We start from the raw sequence: 14,428 nt of genomic DNA on the forward strand, positions 1-14,428 counted from the left end.
TAATTTTTTACTGATTCATATTTATAAATTATTAATTATTATTATTATTATTATTATTATTATTATTAATATTTCTACTTTATTATTATTATTACCGTTATTATTCTGTACTATTTTATATACTATATATACCTATATATATATAAATATTCACATACCCAACGCATACATAAACAACACTCGTCCATTCACACTGACATTACCTACCATACCAAACACATCCATGTACACACGTTTATATATATATATTATATATATTCCTTTTTTGTCGGTATGATGTCTGCCGCACAAATCGTCATTATATACTGTTCATATTACATATAATTGTTTACCCTTCACGACGCTCGAAGCATTTTGCCAAATTCGTCCCGTTATTTTCTCTTTTTTTTTTCTTCTTTTTCTTTCTTTTTTTTTCTTTCTTTCTCTCCCTTTTTGTATACGCGTCAAAAGAACGTTTTTAGGCGGTAGCGAGAGAGAAAGCAAAAAAACTTTTGTTCTGGAAGTTTGGCCGAATTCTTCGTCGTTTCTCCGTATTACACGCGTGATACTTTGTTGTTCGAAAAATTCGATTTTTTTTTCGCGGCCAGAAGGAATGGGGATAAACGCGCGCGGGAATGAGTTTCTCTCTCTTTCTCTCTCTCTCTCTCACTCACTCACTCTCTCTTTTTCACTCTCTCACTCTCTCACTCACTCTCGCATCGAGGACAAAAATATATCCGCAAGAAGTTCCGTCTGATCCGCGCCGGCTTATACCACTGAATCCGTCTCACCGTGCCGCGCGTTGCGTTGTTTGCATCTTACCGACACCAACCCTTTAGAGCTTTGTTAACGTTCTCCCGCTATATCCCAGTGCTTTTTCAGATCCGACACGTATCGGCAGAGAACACACTCAATACGCACGAAACGTTTTATCATATACGGGATTTATTATATATATTAAAAAAAAAAAAAAAAAGAAAGAAACGCGCAATTATCCTCGGCTGTTGCTACGCGCTACGCGCCTTACGAGCTCTCACTTGGCCTTCTCGCAAAACCTTCTTATTATAATCACTATTATATTATTGTATTTGCAGTTTTATTTACTCTCTAGATGCATTTTTTTTTTACAAATAATATATGTTTTGTATATATATATATTCAATATATATATATATATATATATATACATATATAATATATATATATTCGGATCGTCGTTCGAATCCCGACATACCATTTCGCCAGATAATGATAAAAAAAAAAATAATAGCATTTAGATTGCCATTTCGCCTCGTCAGACACGCTCCAATCCATTTCTTATAGTAAGGTGTAACAACCCTGACCCTGGTCTCTGTTCTCGACACACAAGGTTTACATTGGATTTCCCGAGATTATATTCGCAATAATCAACCATAATTGACGATGATCATCACGATGGCGGATGAGATTAGCGCGTGATATCATCGTCGAACGCGCAATTGCTCGTTCCTCATTCGATCCTTGATGCCCTCTCTTCATCATCTGCATTTCTCGCTTCCGTGCAATACATCCATCTACGGGGAGAGAAAAGAAAGAATTTCTCATCGAGCTCGAATTATTCTCAGCATACGTCTTACAAGATTATTTTCACGATCGAGATCCTCGAATGACTCGACGATGGATCGTCAATTTTTTTTTTTTATTTCACTCGTCGATTCATTCGTCGATTCAAAAATCAATATTTATCGATTCGCAGTTAAATTCGAGCGTTCATCAAAAAAAAAAAAAAAGTTTCCGTTGCTTGGTCGAGTTATGATTTTGCAGACTTTTTGGGACATTCACTGTGCTTGGTTACGCACAACTCGATCATCGTCATCATGCCATTGTCATTCTTCGCCTCTTTTTTTTTTTTTTTTGGTCATTTGTGTCTATTCGACGTACGCGTCTCATCCAATCACGTTGCTTTCGATTCTTGGAATTAATGTCAACTCGCCGACACCACTCCCATGTTCACCGTCCAACTTTCGTTCACCTTGTCTCATGTCTTTGTCAAACGTATCGATTCGATGTCGCCACTTCGTTCACACATGCTTTGTACACGTTCCTTTTCTCTTTTTCTTCCTTCTTCCTTCGTTTCTCTCTCCCTCTCTCTCTTTTTCTCTATCTATCTATCTATTTATCTATCTATCTATTTATTTATCTATCTATCTATCTATCTATCTCTTTATCTCTTTTCTTTTTTCTCTGTACTGATTTGCGCGCGCGCGCGCCTCTCTCTTTCTCTTTCTCTTTCTCTTTCAAATCCGTAAATATGTACTGCCTTACTATAAGGATTGGACCAAGTTATGACTGTGTATCTTTGATCGGCCAAATTATTTTTCGTACATTACTTTATACCGTGTACATACTTGTGTTTCTTTTTTCGACCAGACCACTCGTCTTCGTCTATACTTTGAAGCATGTTCCTCCGTATACGTAAAGGAATGCGCGCGTCCCATACGCGCAGCATGCGACATGCACGTACTGCGTGAACGTATACTGAACCATTCTCAAGTATTTGGCCACTTGGTGAAATTGGATTAAAAATATGTATATTATGTCTTAGTATAACGTGTATAGTAAATGTATTGTAAATATTGTAGAAATCTATCGATTAATAATATTATTGACGTGTTAAAATGTATAGATATGCGTTAAGCAATAGAAAAATTAATAATTCGAGGTATAGCAATGATTTTAAGTTTTTTAATCTTCTTTCATGTGATTCTTAGATGTAATTTTATTACACTCTTTATGATTTTTCGCTATATTTCGATTCATTTTATCCCTTTTCAAACATCCAGTGATTATGATGTTCATTAATTTTAAATTTTTATTAACCTTTTATAATAATCTTTAAACAATTTCGTTACACACTTATTACATTATATTAAAGATCATTATCTTATTTCAACTACATCTTGTGTATTGTAATATGTATTGTTTCAATTATATTTTATATGTTTTTCCAATACAACGAACATGGCCAAATACGGATGGGCGATAGTGTACATATGCTAACACGCGCAATGGAATCGCCTAATCCGCGATCTCCGTTTGCTCTGCACGTCGACTTAGCGTGTAGCCATGCATGCTCGTTTGAGCTTCGTTTTTTGCCAAACAAAAAAAGATGAATGTCGGGGCATGCGTTTCGGATATCGACGGCACAAACGAACATTTTTTCATCCATTCCCTTCCGTTTAAAATTGCAGATTTTTTTTTTCTCCGTAGTAAAAATACCATACGATTTCGTCGATGCCCGAACACACTCCTCGAATCGCACGGCTTTCTTTTTTGTACACGGACTGACAAAGAGAACACGGATGATAAATGCGGGACGAGAGTGCGAAACAGAACCGCATGGTGGCGTCCATGGCGGCGTCTGTTCGCGAAAGTAACGACATCTCGCGACTAGCCAGCCGATCGAATGGCTCAATCTGATTTTGGATTTTTGATTTTTGGTTTCTCTGTTTTTTTTTTAAGTTGACTAATACTGGACAACAATCGATGCCAAATGTAAAAGAGCCCCAAACGAGTACTGACTTGTAACACGCACAACGCACGCACAAAACGTATAACCCCAGACCGCAGGTAACTATCTAACGGAATTAATACGTATATTTTACCATTGATTTATATTCTATCTTTGCGCTCACGACTCATCGACTCGCATCGTTCGATCGATCTCGCGCCTTCCGATTTCTCGGTCATCCTACTTTTTCGCCTGTTTTTCACGTTTTTTTTCTCACTATCACGCTCTAGCCCTCGATCGCTCACCATTGTCTCACCAGCACTTTGCATGCATAACATATTCGCGCACATTTCACTATTACTGGCATGACGTAGCGATAAGCGAATGGTCGATCCACGATCTGTTGTCGCACGATCACGGTGCGTCTTTACTAAATTTTTCCACTTAAAATAAACATATATTATGTACCTTTTTAATACAACTTTCAATTCCATGTTGAATCTCGTATTGAATCTATTGATGACGCACCATTTTCTGCGATGCATCTCGACGTCGTCGAAAGTTGATTTGGGGAACAGTCATTACCATTTTCTATCTCTATTCTCTTTTTTTTTTTTCTTACAACTTTCGACGATCGATCGAGCCTCCATCCGCGCCTTGCAAGACGCCGCGCCGAACTAGTCCAAAGTTAGCCGAGCTTGTTCGGCGCCGCGTCGAAGGAAACACTTGCATCGTCGCGTTCTTGGAGAGGAAGAGGATGGGCTTTGATAACCGGTATCATCCACGTATCGAACGCAGGCAGCTGCCCCTGTGCCAGCGGAACGCACTGTCGTGGGGTCAGCGAGCGTCATCGGGGGAGGGCCCCACACTCACGAACCACCCACCACCCATCAGCAGCGTCCGGAGAACGCACTCGACGCTCTGTTAGACGAGCTGCAGACGTTCTCGAGGCCAAGCTCGCAACTGGGCCACGCTCAAGGATCCTCGACCATGCTATCGGAACTGGGCAGGTCGGGCAGCAGAGGAGACGCGACTGGGGCAACGGGTGTTGGAACGACTGGCCGACCGCCATGTATCTCCGATATAGGAAGGAAAGGAAGCGTAGATTCAACGAGTGGAATTTTGCCAAGCGGCGGGACACTGGTGCCCGTTGGAGGGGCACAGACCACGGGTGGAACGCTACGTAGATTGCACTCTTACCCGTCTAGCTCGGACACAGACACGTCACCTCCCATAGCGAGACTACAGGTGTCTCTGCAGGAACAACCGAGCTTGCCCACATTGCCGCAAGGATTCATTCCGGGACAGAAGCCGCCGGTACCCGAGCGAAACGCAGAACTGCTTCAATTGGCCAGCGCAAGAAGAGTCCCACCCCCTCCACCGCCGCGTACTAGTTCTAGATCTCCATTGGCTAGCCCGACCAGTCCTCAGTTGCCACCTAGAAATCATTCTTGCAACTTACAGAACGCGAATGCAACGCTGCGAAGGCCACCAGCGCGCGGCACTCTACCCGTCAAGGAAGGAAAGCCTCCGATGGCCTTACCAACAGAGCAGCCGGGTGCTGGATTGGGTTCCACGCTGAGTTCCACGATCGGCTCTGCGCTGGAGACGACATCGAGTCCGGTGCTTCACAATAATTCAACCAGTTCTCAATCATCAGCCGTGCTGTCCACCAGTAACTCGAGTTCCTGTGAGAGCGTGAACTCGCAGGAGGGTCTACAGAGCAAAAAGGGCAGACAGGAGCAGCTGGAACAACGGCATCAGGAACTGCTGCGTAAACAAAAAGCTCTGCAAGAACAATACGCGAGACTCCAGCAACTGCAGAGGAACACCGCGGGCCTGACCACCGTCCCGCCTGCGCCGCCGGATCTCCTGAAAAAGACAGGCTCGGAGAGCAATCTGCTGGCCAAGATGGGCCTAGGACTGAGCACCGCCAGCTCGGGTTCTCTAACAAGTCTGACCGTGAAACCCTCTATTCCTCAGGAGGTTTCTGTGGATAGTCTGCGAACGCGACAGGAGGAGGCAAACGAGCATCAACCGGTGTCGACCACGAACTCGACGTCGTCCAATATAGAAAGTGGCAACATTACGATGGCCAGCACAAGCGAGTCGAATGACAGTCAGCAGATCGCTAGCGTAATTTCTGTGGGAACCGCGATCGTTTCTACTGCGGCGTCAACATCTGGTAATAATAACGCGAGTACGACCACTACAACCACTACTAGTAAGATCTACGAAACGGATATTCTGTGACCGAGAAGCCGATCGTTGCTCGAATCGAGCGTTAAAGTGGCTGCTGAAGTCGTGCTCGCGAGTTAACCGCGTTATTCCTCAGAAAAATAAACGACAAAGCTCGAGATGAAATAAATACGAATTAGGTTTTGGTAAAGACGAAAGATATTTCGTCGTCGAAGGTTAGTCTGCGACGAATCGCGAAAGACACGCGATCTTGTCAGCTGGAAAGTAGAGTACAGCGTAGAGAACTTAGCGAGTCACGCGTAATTTATAATATCGATTATCATAATTAATAAACGATATATAGTATTAATAATCGTAAACGAAAAGCGCAATCTCTCTCTCGGAACGCATAATCCGGACGCATAATAAACGAGGCTGAGAGTGGTCTCCTCGTCACTTTTACTTGCGATCGTTAAGAATAGAAAAAAAAAAAAAATTCGATGGTTCGAAGATCGAGTTCCTGGCCGCAAGATGATAGAGTATCGTCGAGCGTATTAACCTATTGCGGCGACGATTGTGCCAAAACGGAGAGCGAAAGCCACTGATCATAAAATATCAAACGACACGATTTGTCATCGACGTTCTCTTTCTTCGCGTTTTCTTCCCGAGTTCCATTAAGCTTCATTAACTTTCCCATGTGCAGACAAACCCGACAGTCGCTAATAATCGGGATTGTCGAATTATCATGCATACTTATGAATATATCTTAACTATATCTAAAAAAAAAAACAAAAAAAAGAACGATAAATTTATATACAAGAAATGCAGGAGTAAGAAAGAAGTTTCTATATAAATGAATATTTAAACGAAATATAGTTAGATAGATAGAAGAACAGCAGATAAAAAAGAACGTATTACGCAAAAACGCTGTAATGTAAACTCAAGAGCGTTTATTCCTGTTCGAGACCGGCTATGAAGTTGCACAAAGTGTTAACGAACGCGCTAACGAATGAGCTATACGCGTATTTCTCTCCATATATTTACTTGTAAGTCACGGTGTGTGAAACATTCTTCATGTGTTTCTAAGTAGCTTTGATCGGAAGAAGATATAACCTCGATTGAAAACACGAAGAGTGGAGAGCGATCGTTTCTCGTGTCGCATATTAGTTAGCGGTATTCCGTTAATCTTCGAAAGATCGATTTTTTCGACGGACAATGGCAAGATTGAAAGGAACATTGCTCAATATTTACCGATCGAAAAATGCATCGAGTGTTTGCGACGTGCACGCGGCGTTTTCGTACCGCTCCACAACTCGTTCCAAGATGCGTGCAATTCTTTTCTCTTAGAGAAATTCAGCAAAATCTCATGAAATCAAAGTGTAAATTATTATTTAATATACGCGTTTTCTCGAATCGATCGTTTACTGATCGCTTTGCGAACTTATTGCTTTGCCGATCGATCGATCGAGCAATCGAATCTTAACATTTTTAATTGGCACTCTTTTTGGAACGATTCTACTGTCAACGTCGCGCCACTCGCGCCAAATGTTCATTCCTAATTCAATTAGCTGATTAAATTAATTCGCTTGAATCGCGTCAATTCGTTGATAGAGCATGTCGCAATTGTCACGCGCAAGTCTCAAGTTTCTGTCAGCCTTTGAAAGACGTCTTGATTTCTTTGTAAAGGTATTGGCTTAAACGGAACGCGTAAAACGAAAAAAAGAAATAAAGGAAAAAATGCAGTAAGATTAAGTAATAAAATTAACAGCGGAATCCGCTGCTTTGTTATCGTAAAAAGGACGAGAACTAAGAAATAAGTATTCGTGCTTCCCAGTGCTTGACAGAAATCAGAGGTATCATATTTATATAATCGATATGCGCATACTTTGCTTCAAGAGGCCTAATAGCCGATAGGTTCGATTCCTTGCTTCTTCTTTTCCGTTCCTTTTTCATTCAAGTCCATTATTGCTTGTCGCAATTTATCTTTCATTTTCATTCTCAATAGTTAATTAGGAAGTTTCATCTACTACGCCGATCGTAATCGTGTTCTTATTTATTTTCTATACACCATGAAATACATCTATATGGAAGTAATAATTATTAATATGCATATAACGATAAGAATAATACGAGTAAGATATGGATAATAACGATCGATTACAGTATTCAGTTGCGAGTGTTTATCAAAGCATTAAACGATCAAGACGGTACACAATCCCAACGAACAAGCACTTCTCGTTCGAATGTTTAAATCGAACTTGTATATTGTTCCATTCACAACAGTAGGTACTTACACGCAATATCCAATCGCATAATTTGCATTTGTACAAAGCTGCTTTCTCTTAACGCGTACTATTTTGTTTGATATTGATTCAAACTCTTTCTTCCTCTTTTGTTCGTCGATTTATTTTCTGATAAAAGTATGCGTTTTACGTCATTTTACGTAAACAAATCATATCTCATTATTCATATCTTCCATGATTCACGATTCATAATCCATGATCCACCAGGCAATAATTCCTCCCTCGATAGGTGTGAAATTGGCCACACACCTTTCGACCGCGAGACGTAAAGCGGGACCCGAATCGATTCAGTTATTTCCAAAACAATTAGCCAATAATCGATATATAATGTTTTCCGACGATCTTGTACGCCAAATCGAATTGACTTGTTACATTTGTAAATGTTTGTAAGTAACTATCATGTAATAAAATAATCGATTAATAATCATCGAAAGCATATTATGATTGTATGACGATTTTATTTATTCACAATAGAAAAAATTTGTACAAAATAAAAAGCAACAGAGGTTGATCTAGTGGTGAACTTGAACGGTTGTTCACGTTTTCGGTTTTTGGTTTCCATTTTCATTGTTGATTAGTCCATGCGCTTTCTTTATGCCCATATCTATTTCCTCTTTTTCCTTCTGCAATTTTTCGTATTCTTTTATAGCACATGTTAATTCATATCGATTCGACGAGTCCAATCTCGCATATGTTTTGATTAACTCTATATCACTTTCTAATGGTTCTTTTGCAGATTTAGTTTCGGGATAAACTAAATGGTAAAGATGTATCAAAGCCGCTGCTTCTTCTATGTTTCCGCTTGTTATTATATCCATCAATAACGTGTGTATATCATTGTTCCAAACAAGATAAAACGCTAATGGACCAAAATGCCTTGTAGATCGCAAGGCATCGAAATTTTTAAATTTATTTATATAAGAGTATACTTCTTTCGTAACTCTGTGGTAGTTTGGATCATCTAATTCAAATTGTAAGCACGCTCGATCTAGAATAAATTCAAATTCTTTCCTATCCAATAGATCCTACAAACACAATATATAATTGAAAATGTTTTTTTAAAGTAGCGTTTTTTAGATTTTGAATAATAAGTCAAATATTCTTACACTCAGATATGGATTGTTGAACATCTCTGGTGTATGTATTTCTCTACCTTCTATAGGGAAATAAATTTGATTCATTCTATGTCTCTCATTGTTATTTGCATGTCTCAATGTACCATTTGTATCTCGAACAACGATTAATCTTGTCCTATTATTGTTTCCAAACGATATATCGGTAAATATGAAATTACTTGTTTCATTACCTTGCAAAGCAGGATCTTTAGATAATATTTTACATTTATCCGATCTCATTTTTACTACAGGTGGCATTTGTATCCGATTTTTTGCTTTTACTATTATTTCTGATCTTGCTTCTTCTAATTCCTTGTCAGTCATAAATTTAAATATCGGATTTTTCAGCGGTTTTCCATCTTTGTGTGCTGAGAAAATTTTCTCATAGTTTATACGTGTTAAAGTAAATAATAATTCTTGTACATGTTGATCGAAAAATAAAGGTGCGGGATCTCTGTCATCCGCTGTAAATTATTTAAATTATTTAAATCGTAGAAAAAAATTGATATATCAAATTAAAAACAGAATTAAATATTTAAAAACATAACCTATTCATTTAAATATTTTAATAATGCAAGAAAATAAATAAAACTTCTACTTACTTGTTTGTGGAACTGTTGAGCACAAACGATAATTCCAAGTTGATTGTTTATAAAAATGTCTCAAAACGGTATTTATTCGGCTACGCATCATTTCGATCAGTCGATTTAACCTCACATCATCATACTGACTTAATCTCAATTTTTATATTAATAGACTCGTGCTATATAACTACATTACGAACTAGTAAATATATTTAAGTTGGCAATTACGTCAGTGTAGGGATAAAAATGATTAGGTTGTCAGCATTAACTACATGTAGTATTTACTAACGTAACGTTTGCGAAAAAAATTTCAAAACGTAACAATCAAAGTTTAATTTCTATCAAATTTATTATCTACACATCACTACGTATTGTTGATACAGTTAAGTAATATTCAATGAAAATCATATCTATTTCTTTTCGCGCCATATTATAAAAGAGTTGTGCTTAATTTTAAAGTTTCTATTTCATTAAAAAAAAATAAAAAAATGGAATATACATTGGAAGATGCTTTTGAAAGTTTGAAAGATACTTTGACAGAACGACAAAAAGAAGTGGAAAACTTGTGTGATATAATTATGAATAATAAACCAATTGCTTTGAATAAGACTTGCACTTCAGAAGATGTGAGAAAAAAGCAATATAAATTATCTAAAAGTTTATTGAATAAAGTTCTTCAGGAAATACCAAAAGATTTTCCGATTCCTCATACATCTGATTTGCATATTGAAATTCTAACAGAACTTGAAAATGAAGTGCTAAATGCTCAACAACTTCTTGACAAAATGAAGACGCAACTTTCGAATATTAATGAAGATATATCTTAGTTCGTAAAATAAACAAGTACGATTTTATTATGATTTTAAATTCATTTGAAGTCATATAAAATTTTACGTTTTTATTTTAGTTTAGAAAAGAAGAAAATGGGTTCGGAAAAAATGCGAGAAGCCCTTTTGAGTGCAGAACAATTGACAGATACTACAACTTATGATAAAGAACATGTAATAACTAAACGCATGTTCAAAAATGTAAAAAAGGATTTGGTATGATAAAATACATAAAATTTAATAATGTTTTACTTTTAAGATTAATTTATTATAATTATATAAATGTTTAGCATATGGTAGTAGAAATGTTGTTCCCAGAAAATCAACATTTCAAAGACTGTTTAGGGGTAAGCTAATAAATATAAATTATTTAAATATATAAAAAAAAACTTCTATTATTTAAATGTGGATGAAAATTTTTAGAACTTGACATCAGCATATACAAAAGGAGGAGATGAAATGTATATATCTATTACACCAGAAACTCTAGTGTTTATGAATTTCCTGATTGAGGCTGGTATAATTATGTATCATAGAAATGATAAAACTAGAGTGAGACTAATGGATATGTTATAAGTATAATTAAAATATACAGAATGTAAATAGATTCATGAAATATTTTTGGAAGATTGATCCTAAATATTCTAAAACATTTAAGATATAACAAAAATATCAATTAAGATTTTATTAAGTTATAAATAATTAAAATTTAAGACATGAAACAATCTTTATCATATTGTCATTTCTTTTTATTTTTGCTTTGGTTCATTTACATAAATTAATTATAACTTAATAAATAAATCTCAATATTTTTGTATACTACTTTTGACTTCTTTTTGATTTCTAAAATCAATTTTTCAAAAATTTCTCATGAATATTAATATTGAATACATCAGTTTTATATTATTTTTAAATAAAATTTTGATTATTAAAGCTAAATGTTGAAGATTAGAAAAAAAATGTATATATAATAAATAGCTTGATAATAAGAGTAATGATATATAATTATAAAAAAATTTCAATTGAAAATTTAAATTTAATATTTTATATTTCAATTTAAATGCAAAATTTTTTCAATTCAAATTCAATTTTTACCACATAAACGGAGCTCTTTCTCTTAATACCCTAACACCTGTACGTTCCCATTCTTGCCGACCAATCCATAATTCTTGAGCAGATTCTAAACAACTTAAAATTGCTGCTCCTTTCCATGCTGTCATACCAGGATCCATTTCTTTCGGTTGTGTTATAATATCCAATTGTTCTACATATAATATAAAAAAAAAAAGTTTAAGTCAAAAAAAGTTAATTTTCTTGTATTTAAATTTATATACAAAAGTATGTACCAGCTCTATACATATAGGGAATTTGAAGAGAAATCCGATTATGTAGCCACATACCTATACCTTGAAATTTCATACCTGAACCAACAACAAGTACGCAACTATACATTTTCCTTTTTAAATCTTCTGTGGCTATGGAAAAAATGTAAAAATTAAAATTCATGAATTTTTTTGCTTTTATTGAATTGATTAAATATACATACGACAGCGATCGATACTTTGAAGAACAGCATGATCCAAACCTAACAATTGTTGAGGACCTACTATAAAATCACGCGGGGCATCTAAATCGCGATTTGATAAAGTAATCGGTGCCGAATCTACTGCATCCACAACTACTTCTTCTTCTCCTGCTGCAGTTGGTGCTGTTGCTTCTTCTTGCATTTCAGATGTTTGTTCAAGATTTTCTTTCATGCCTCTTCTCTAAACAATGGAATTAATATTTTTATTAGAAAAATAAACATACCCATTTTCTTATGTAACTCTACATACACTTGTTTCTCGTAAATAATTTTCATCATGTGGATCTTCTGGATCTCCCATTGATCTCTTTTGTATATGTACGTTATGTGTTCCAGTAACTTTAAATAATTCAGGTTGAAATAAACTCAAAGGTGCAACTAAACATTCATCTCCAACTTGAAGAGTATATTTCTCAGTTTGTTGTTTCGGTTTACGAACTATAAACGTCTTTTCCTGAGATCCACATACATTTAAATCAACATGACAAAAATCTTTTTTTAATTGATTTAAGAGTAATGCATCCAATTTGTTAGATGGATCGCATGTTTTATAGGGAAAAGCACATTTTTGTAAGAGCCAAAAAAATGTTTGGGTAATATCTCCTCCACCATAATCCATTCGAACTCTAGTATTTCTATGAGAAATTCCATCTTCTACGCAAGAAACTGATGTTTTTTGATCTCCAACATCAACTACGCACGCGTATCCTAATCCTGCACCAAACGTAGCTGCTACATGATCCTTTGGAACACAGATATATTAATGATATATTAATGACATTGGTAATAAAAGGAATCTTTTAAAAATATTAATACAAACTTGTAATAAAAAACATGCTCCAAATCCAATATCACAAAGCATCAAAGTTGTTAATTCTTTTAAGTATTGCCTGTTATAGATATCAGGAATTATAAGAACAGCTCGATAATGTTTCAAATCTCTTAAAGGAATATCCATTTTTTCTGTGAGAACATATTCCCAAATTGTTTTTAAATTGGCCATAACAGATCTTAAGCTACCACCAGGACCAGAATGAATGTTAAGTTCTCCTCTTCTATATAGGAAATGGATATTGAAATTATCATCTGGATTTAATGATAATACATCATCTCCAACTACAACATCTTTATCAGTTTTTATCCATTCAACACTACATGGAGATGATATTTCTGGATTTGATCTACGATTAAAAGCAGCTATTTGTTGAGGTGGTGTAGCATATCTTCTTCTTCCATCAGATTGAAGACAGGATTGTAATGTATGAGATACTTGCAAACGAGATTCTTCCATTGCTTGTGTCAATTCTTTCGTCTACTAAAAGCAATTAAAAATGGAACATCTTTATAAAATGTCATTTGTAAACAAACTTACTCGTGGTATAGCTGATGGTAATAAACTATCCTTATATTCTAATCCCCCTGGTAAACGTTTTCTGGCAACAGCATTTAATATTGTACAAGGATTTAAATCTGATGCTCTTCCCATCCTAAGATACATAGATCCAGGATGAATTATAATAATCGTTTGAGCTTGAATTTGCTAAAAAATATACAAAATAATGATATATTATATATATTTAAAATAATCCAACTATAGTATTATTACCTCCGCACACGATTCTTGAAAGACAGGCATGATTGTTTATATTATAGATTTAATAGGTTATATATGTTTTATCATTTAAATAGTTGATTTCTGAATGAATTAAATATGAAATATGATTTTAATTTATTAATCCATATTTATTTAAATGTTCAACAATATTTATTTTATTTATTTTATATTTATATTTGTACAAAAATACAACCGGTTTAGAAATTAATGCCATGCATTGTGAGAACATCAATTTCAAAAAAAGAAAATTATTTCTTTAATTCCAGAATATTAAAATTTTACATTGAATGCTCGAAATAATAAAAAATTGTTACGTTTTTCAGTTTCGTAACAAAGTTTTCTTTTTAACTATATATACATTTGTATAAGAATATAAAGAAGAAATCTAGATTTTTAAATATTATTATTATTATATGTTGAATAATTAATTATTATGTATTTTGAATTGTATAAAAGATATAAAAAAAATATGAAGATCTACAAATGATTAATAGAAAATACATTATTAACATAATATTAATATAAATTATTAACAATATCTATAATTCTTATAATCTAATAATGTATCATTTTTAATTTATTAAATTTATGAAGAAATAATATTTAGAAGATTAAAAAATTAAGAAAAATATATTTATATAAGAATTTATTAACATATTTAAAATTTTAAATATCTTTCTGAGAATCATATAAATATTAATGATTTAATATATTTATTTTTATTTGATTTTAGTAATAATTAAAAATTACAG

General features: G+C 34.9%; 4 protein-coding genes and 1 long non-coding RNA gene across 35 annotated transcripts in view; 2 read left to right on the top strand and 3 right to left on the bottom strand.

The window, feature by feature from the left end:
- Positions 1 to 8,386, top strand: part of LOC107996375 (uncharacterized) — a 94,117-nt gene extending 85,731 nt beyond the window's left edge. For 26 of the 31 annotated variants that reach the window (XM_062078606.1, XM_062078629.1, XM_062078632.1 and 23 more), the window contains one exon: positions 4,268 to 8,386. In XM_062078606.1, the coding sequence (XP_061934590.1) occupies positions 4,268 to 5,722 (1,455 nt within the window). In that variant the 3' untranslated portion in view covers positions 5,723 to 8,386. Of the gene's footprint in view, positions 1 to 3,480 lie in introns of all 31 variants that reach the window. The other 5 variants (XM_062078630.1, XM_062078634.1, XM_062078633.1 and 2 more) reach the window with 3 other exon arrangements.
- Positions 21 to 3,482, bottom strand: LOC133666597 (uncharacterized). Its single transcript, XR_009830959.1, has 2 exons — positions 1,596 to 3,482; positions 21 to 1,532 (listed from the first exon to the last, which is right to left on the bottom strand). It is a non-coding gene; the product is annotated as an uncharacterized LOC133666597 (long non-coding RNA).
- A 2-nt stretch (positions 8,387 to 8,388) lies between the features above and the next one.
- LOC107996407 (small ribosomal subunit protein mS22) lies at positions 8,389 to 9,804 on the bottom strand. The gene is made up of 3 exons (XM_017054435.3): positions 9,668 to 9,804; positions 9,057 to 9,529; positions 8,389 to 8,975 (listed from the first exon to the last, which is right to left on the bottom strand). Exons 1-3 carry the CDS (start codon positions 9,756 to 9,758, stop codon positions 8,487 to 8,489), a joined length of 1,053 nt encoding a protein of 350 aa, XP_016909924.1. The 5' UTR covers positions 9,759 to 9,804; the 3' UTR covers positions 8,389 to 8,486.
- Positions 9,805 to 10,124: 320 nt separating this feature from the next.
- Positions 10,125 to 11,465, top strand: LOC107996408 (uncharacterized). The gene is made up of 4 exons (XM_017054436.3): positions 10,125 to 10,475; positions 10,557 to 10,692; positions 10,767 to 10,823; positions 10,900 to 11,465. Exons 1-4 carry the CDS (start codon positions 10,138 to 10,140, stop codon positions 11,050 to 11,052), a joined length of 684 nt encoding a protein of 227 aa, XP_016909925.1. The 5' UTR covers positions 10,125 to 10,137; the 3' UTR covers positions 11,053 to 11,465.
- A 40-nt stretch (positions 11,466 to 11,505) lies between these two features.
- On the bottom strand, positions 11,506 to 13,809 carry LOC107996404 (actin-related protein 8). Its single transcript, XM_017054430.3, has 7 exons — positions 13,668 to 13,809; positions 13,434 to 13,601; positions 12,882 to 13,373; positions 12,312 to 12,803; positions 12,023 to 12,242; positions 11,823 to 11,951; positions 11,506 to 11,740 (listed from the first exon to the last, which is right to left on the bottom strand). Exons 1-7 carry the CDS (start codon positions 13,695 to 13,697, stop codon positions 11,568 to 11,570), a joined length of 1,704 nt encoding a protein of 567 aa, XP_016909919.1. The 5' UTR covers positions 13,698 to 13,809; the 3' UTR covers positions 11,506 to 11,567.
- Between the last annotated feature and the right edge of the window lie 619 nt (positions 13,810 to 14,428).

Source organism: Apis cerana, linkage group LG8 (genome assembly GCF_029169275.1).
Source record: "Apis cerana isolate GH-2021 linkage group LG8, AcerK_1.0, whole genome shotgun sequence".
In the NCBI taxonomy this organism is placed as follows: Eukaryota; Metazoa; Arthropoda; class Insecta; order Hymenoptera; family Apidae; genus Apis; species Apis cerana.

Excerpts from the sequence above, each read along its gene's own strand:
- LOC107996407 (XM_017054435.3), bottom strand. The coding sequence starts at position 9,758 with ATGATGCGTAGCCGAATAAATACCGTTTTGAGACATTTTTATAAACAA. Across the intron at positions 9,530-9,667 it reads CTCAACAGTTCCACAAACAA|CGGATGACAGAGATCCCGCA; the intron begins GTAAGTAGAAGT and ends AATAATTTACAG. Across the intron at positions 8,976-9,056 it reads TCAACAATCCATATCTGAGT|GATCTATTGGATAGGAAAGA; the intron begins GTAAGAATATTT and ends TTGTGTTTGTAG.
- LOC107996408 (XM_017054436.3), top strand. The coding sequence starts at position 10,138 with ATGGAATATACATTGGAAGATGCTTTTGAAAGTTTGAAAGATACTTTG. Across the intron at positions 10,476-10,556 it reads ATTAATGAAGATATATCTTA|TTTAGAAAAGAAGAAAATGG; the intron begins GTTCGTAAAATA and ends TTTTTATTTTAG. Across the intron at positions 10,824-10,899 it reads ATTTCAAAGACTGTTTAGGG|AACTTGACATCAGCATATAC; the intron begins GTAAGCTAATAA and ends GAAAATTTTTAG.
- LOC107996404 (XM_017054430.3), bottom strand. The coding sequence starts at position 13,697 with ATGCCTGTCTTTCAAGAATCGTGTGCGGAG. Across the intron at positions 12,243-12,311 it reads ATTATTTACGAGAAACAAGT|AGAAGAGGCATGAAAGAAAA; the intron begins GTATGTAGAGTT and ends TCCATTGTTTAG. Across the intron at positions 11,952-12,022 it reads TCAAAGTATCGATCGCTGTC|CCACAGAAGATTTAAAAAGG; the intron begins GTATGTATATTT and ends TTTTTTCCATAG.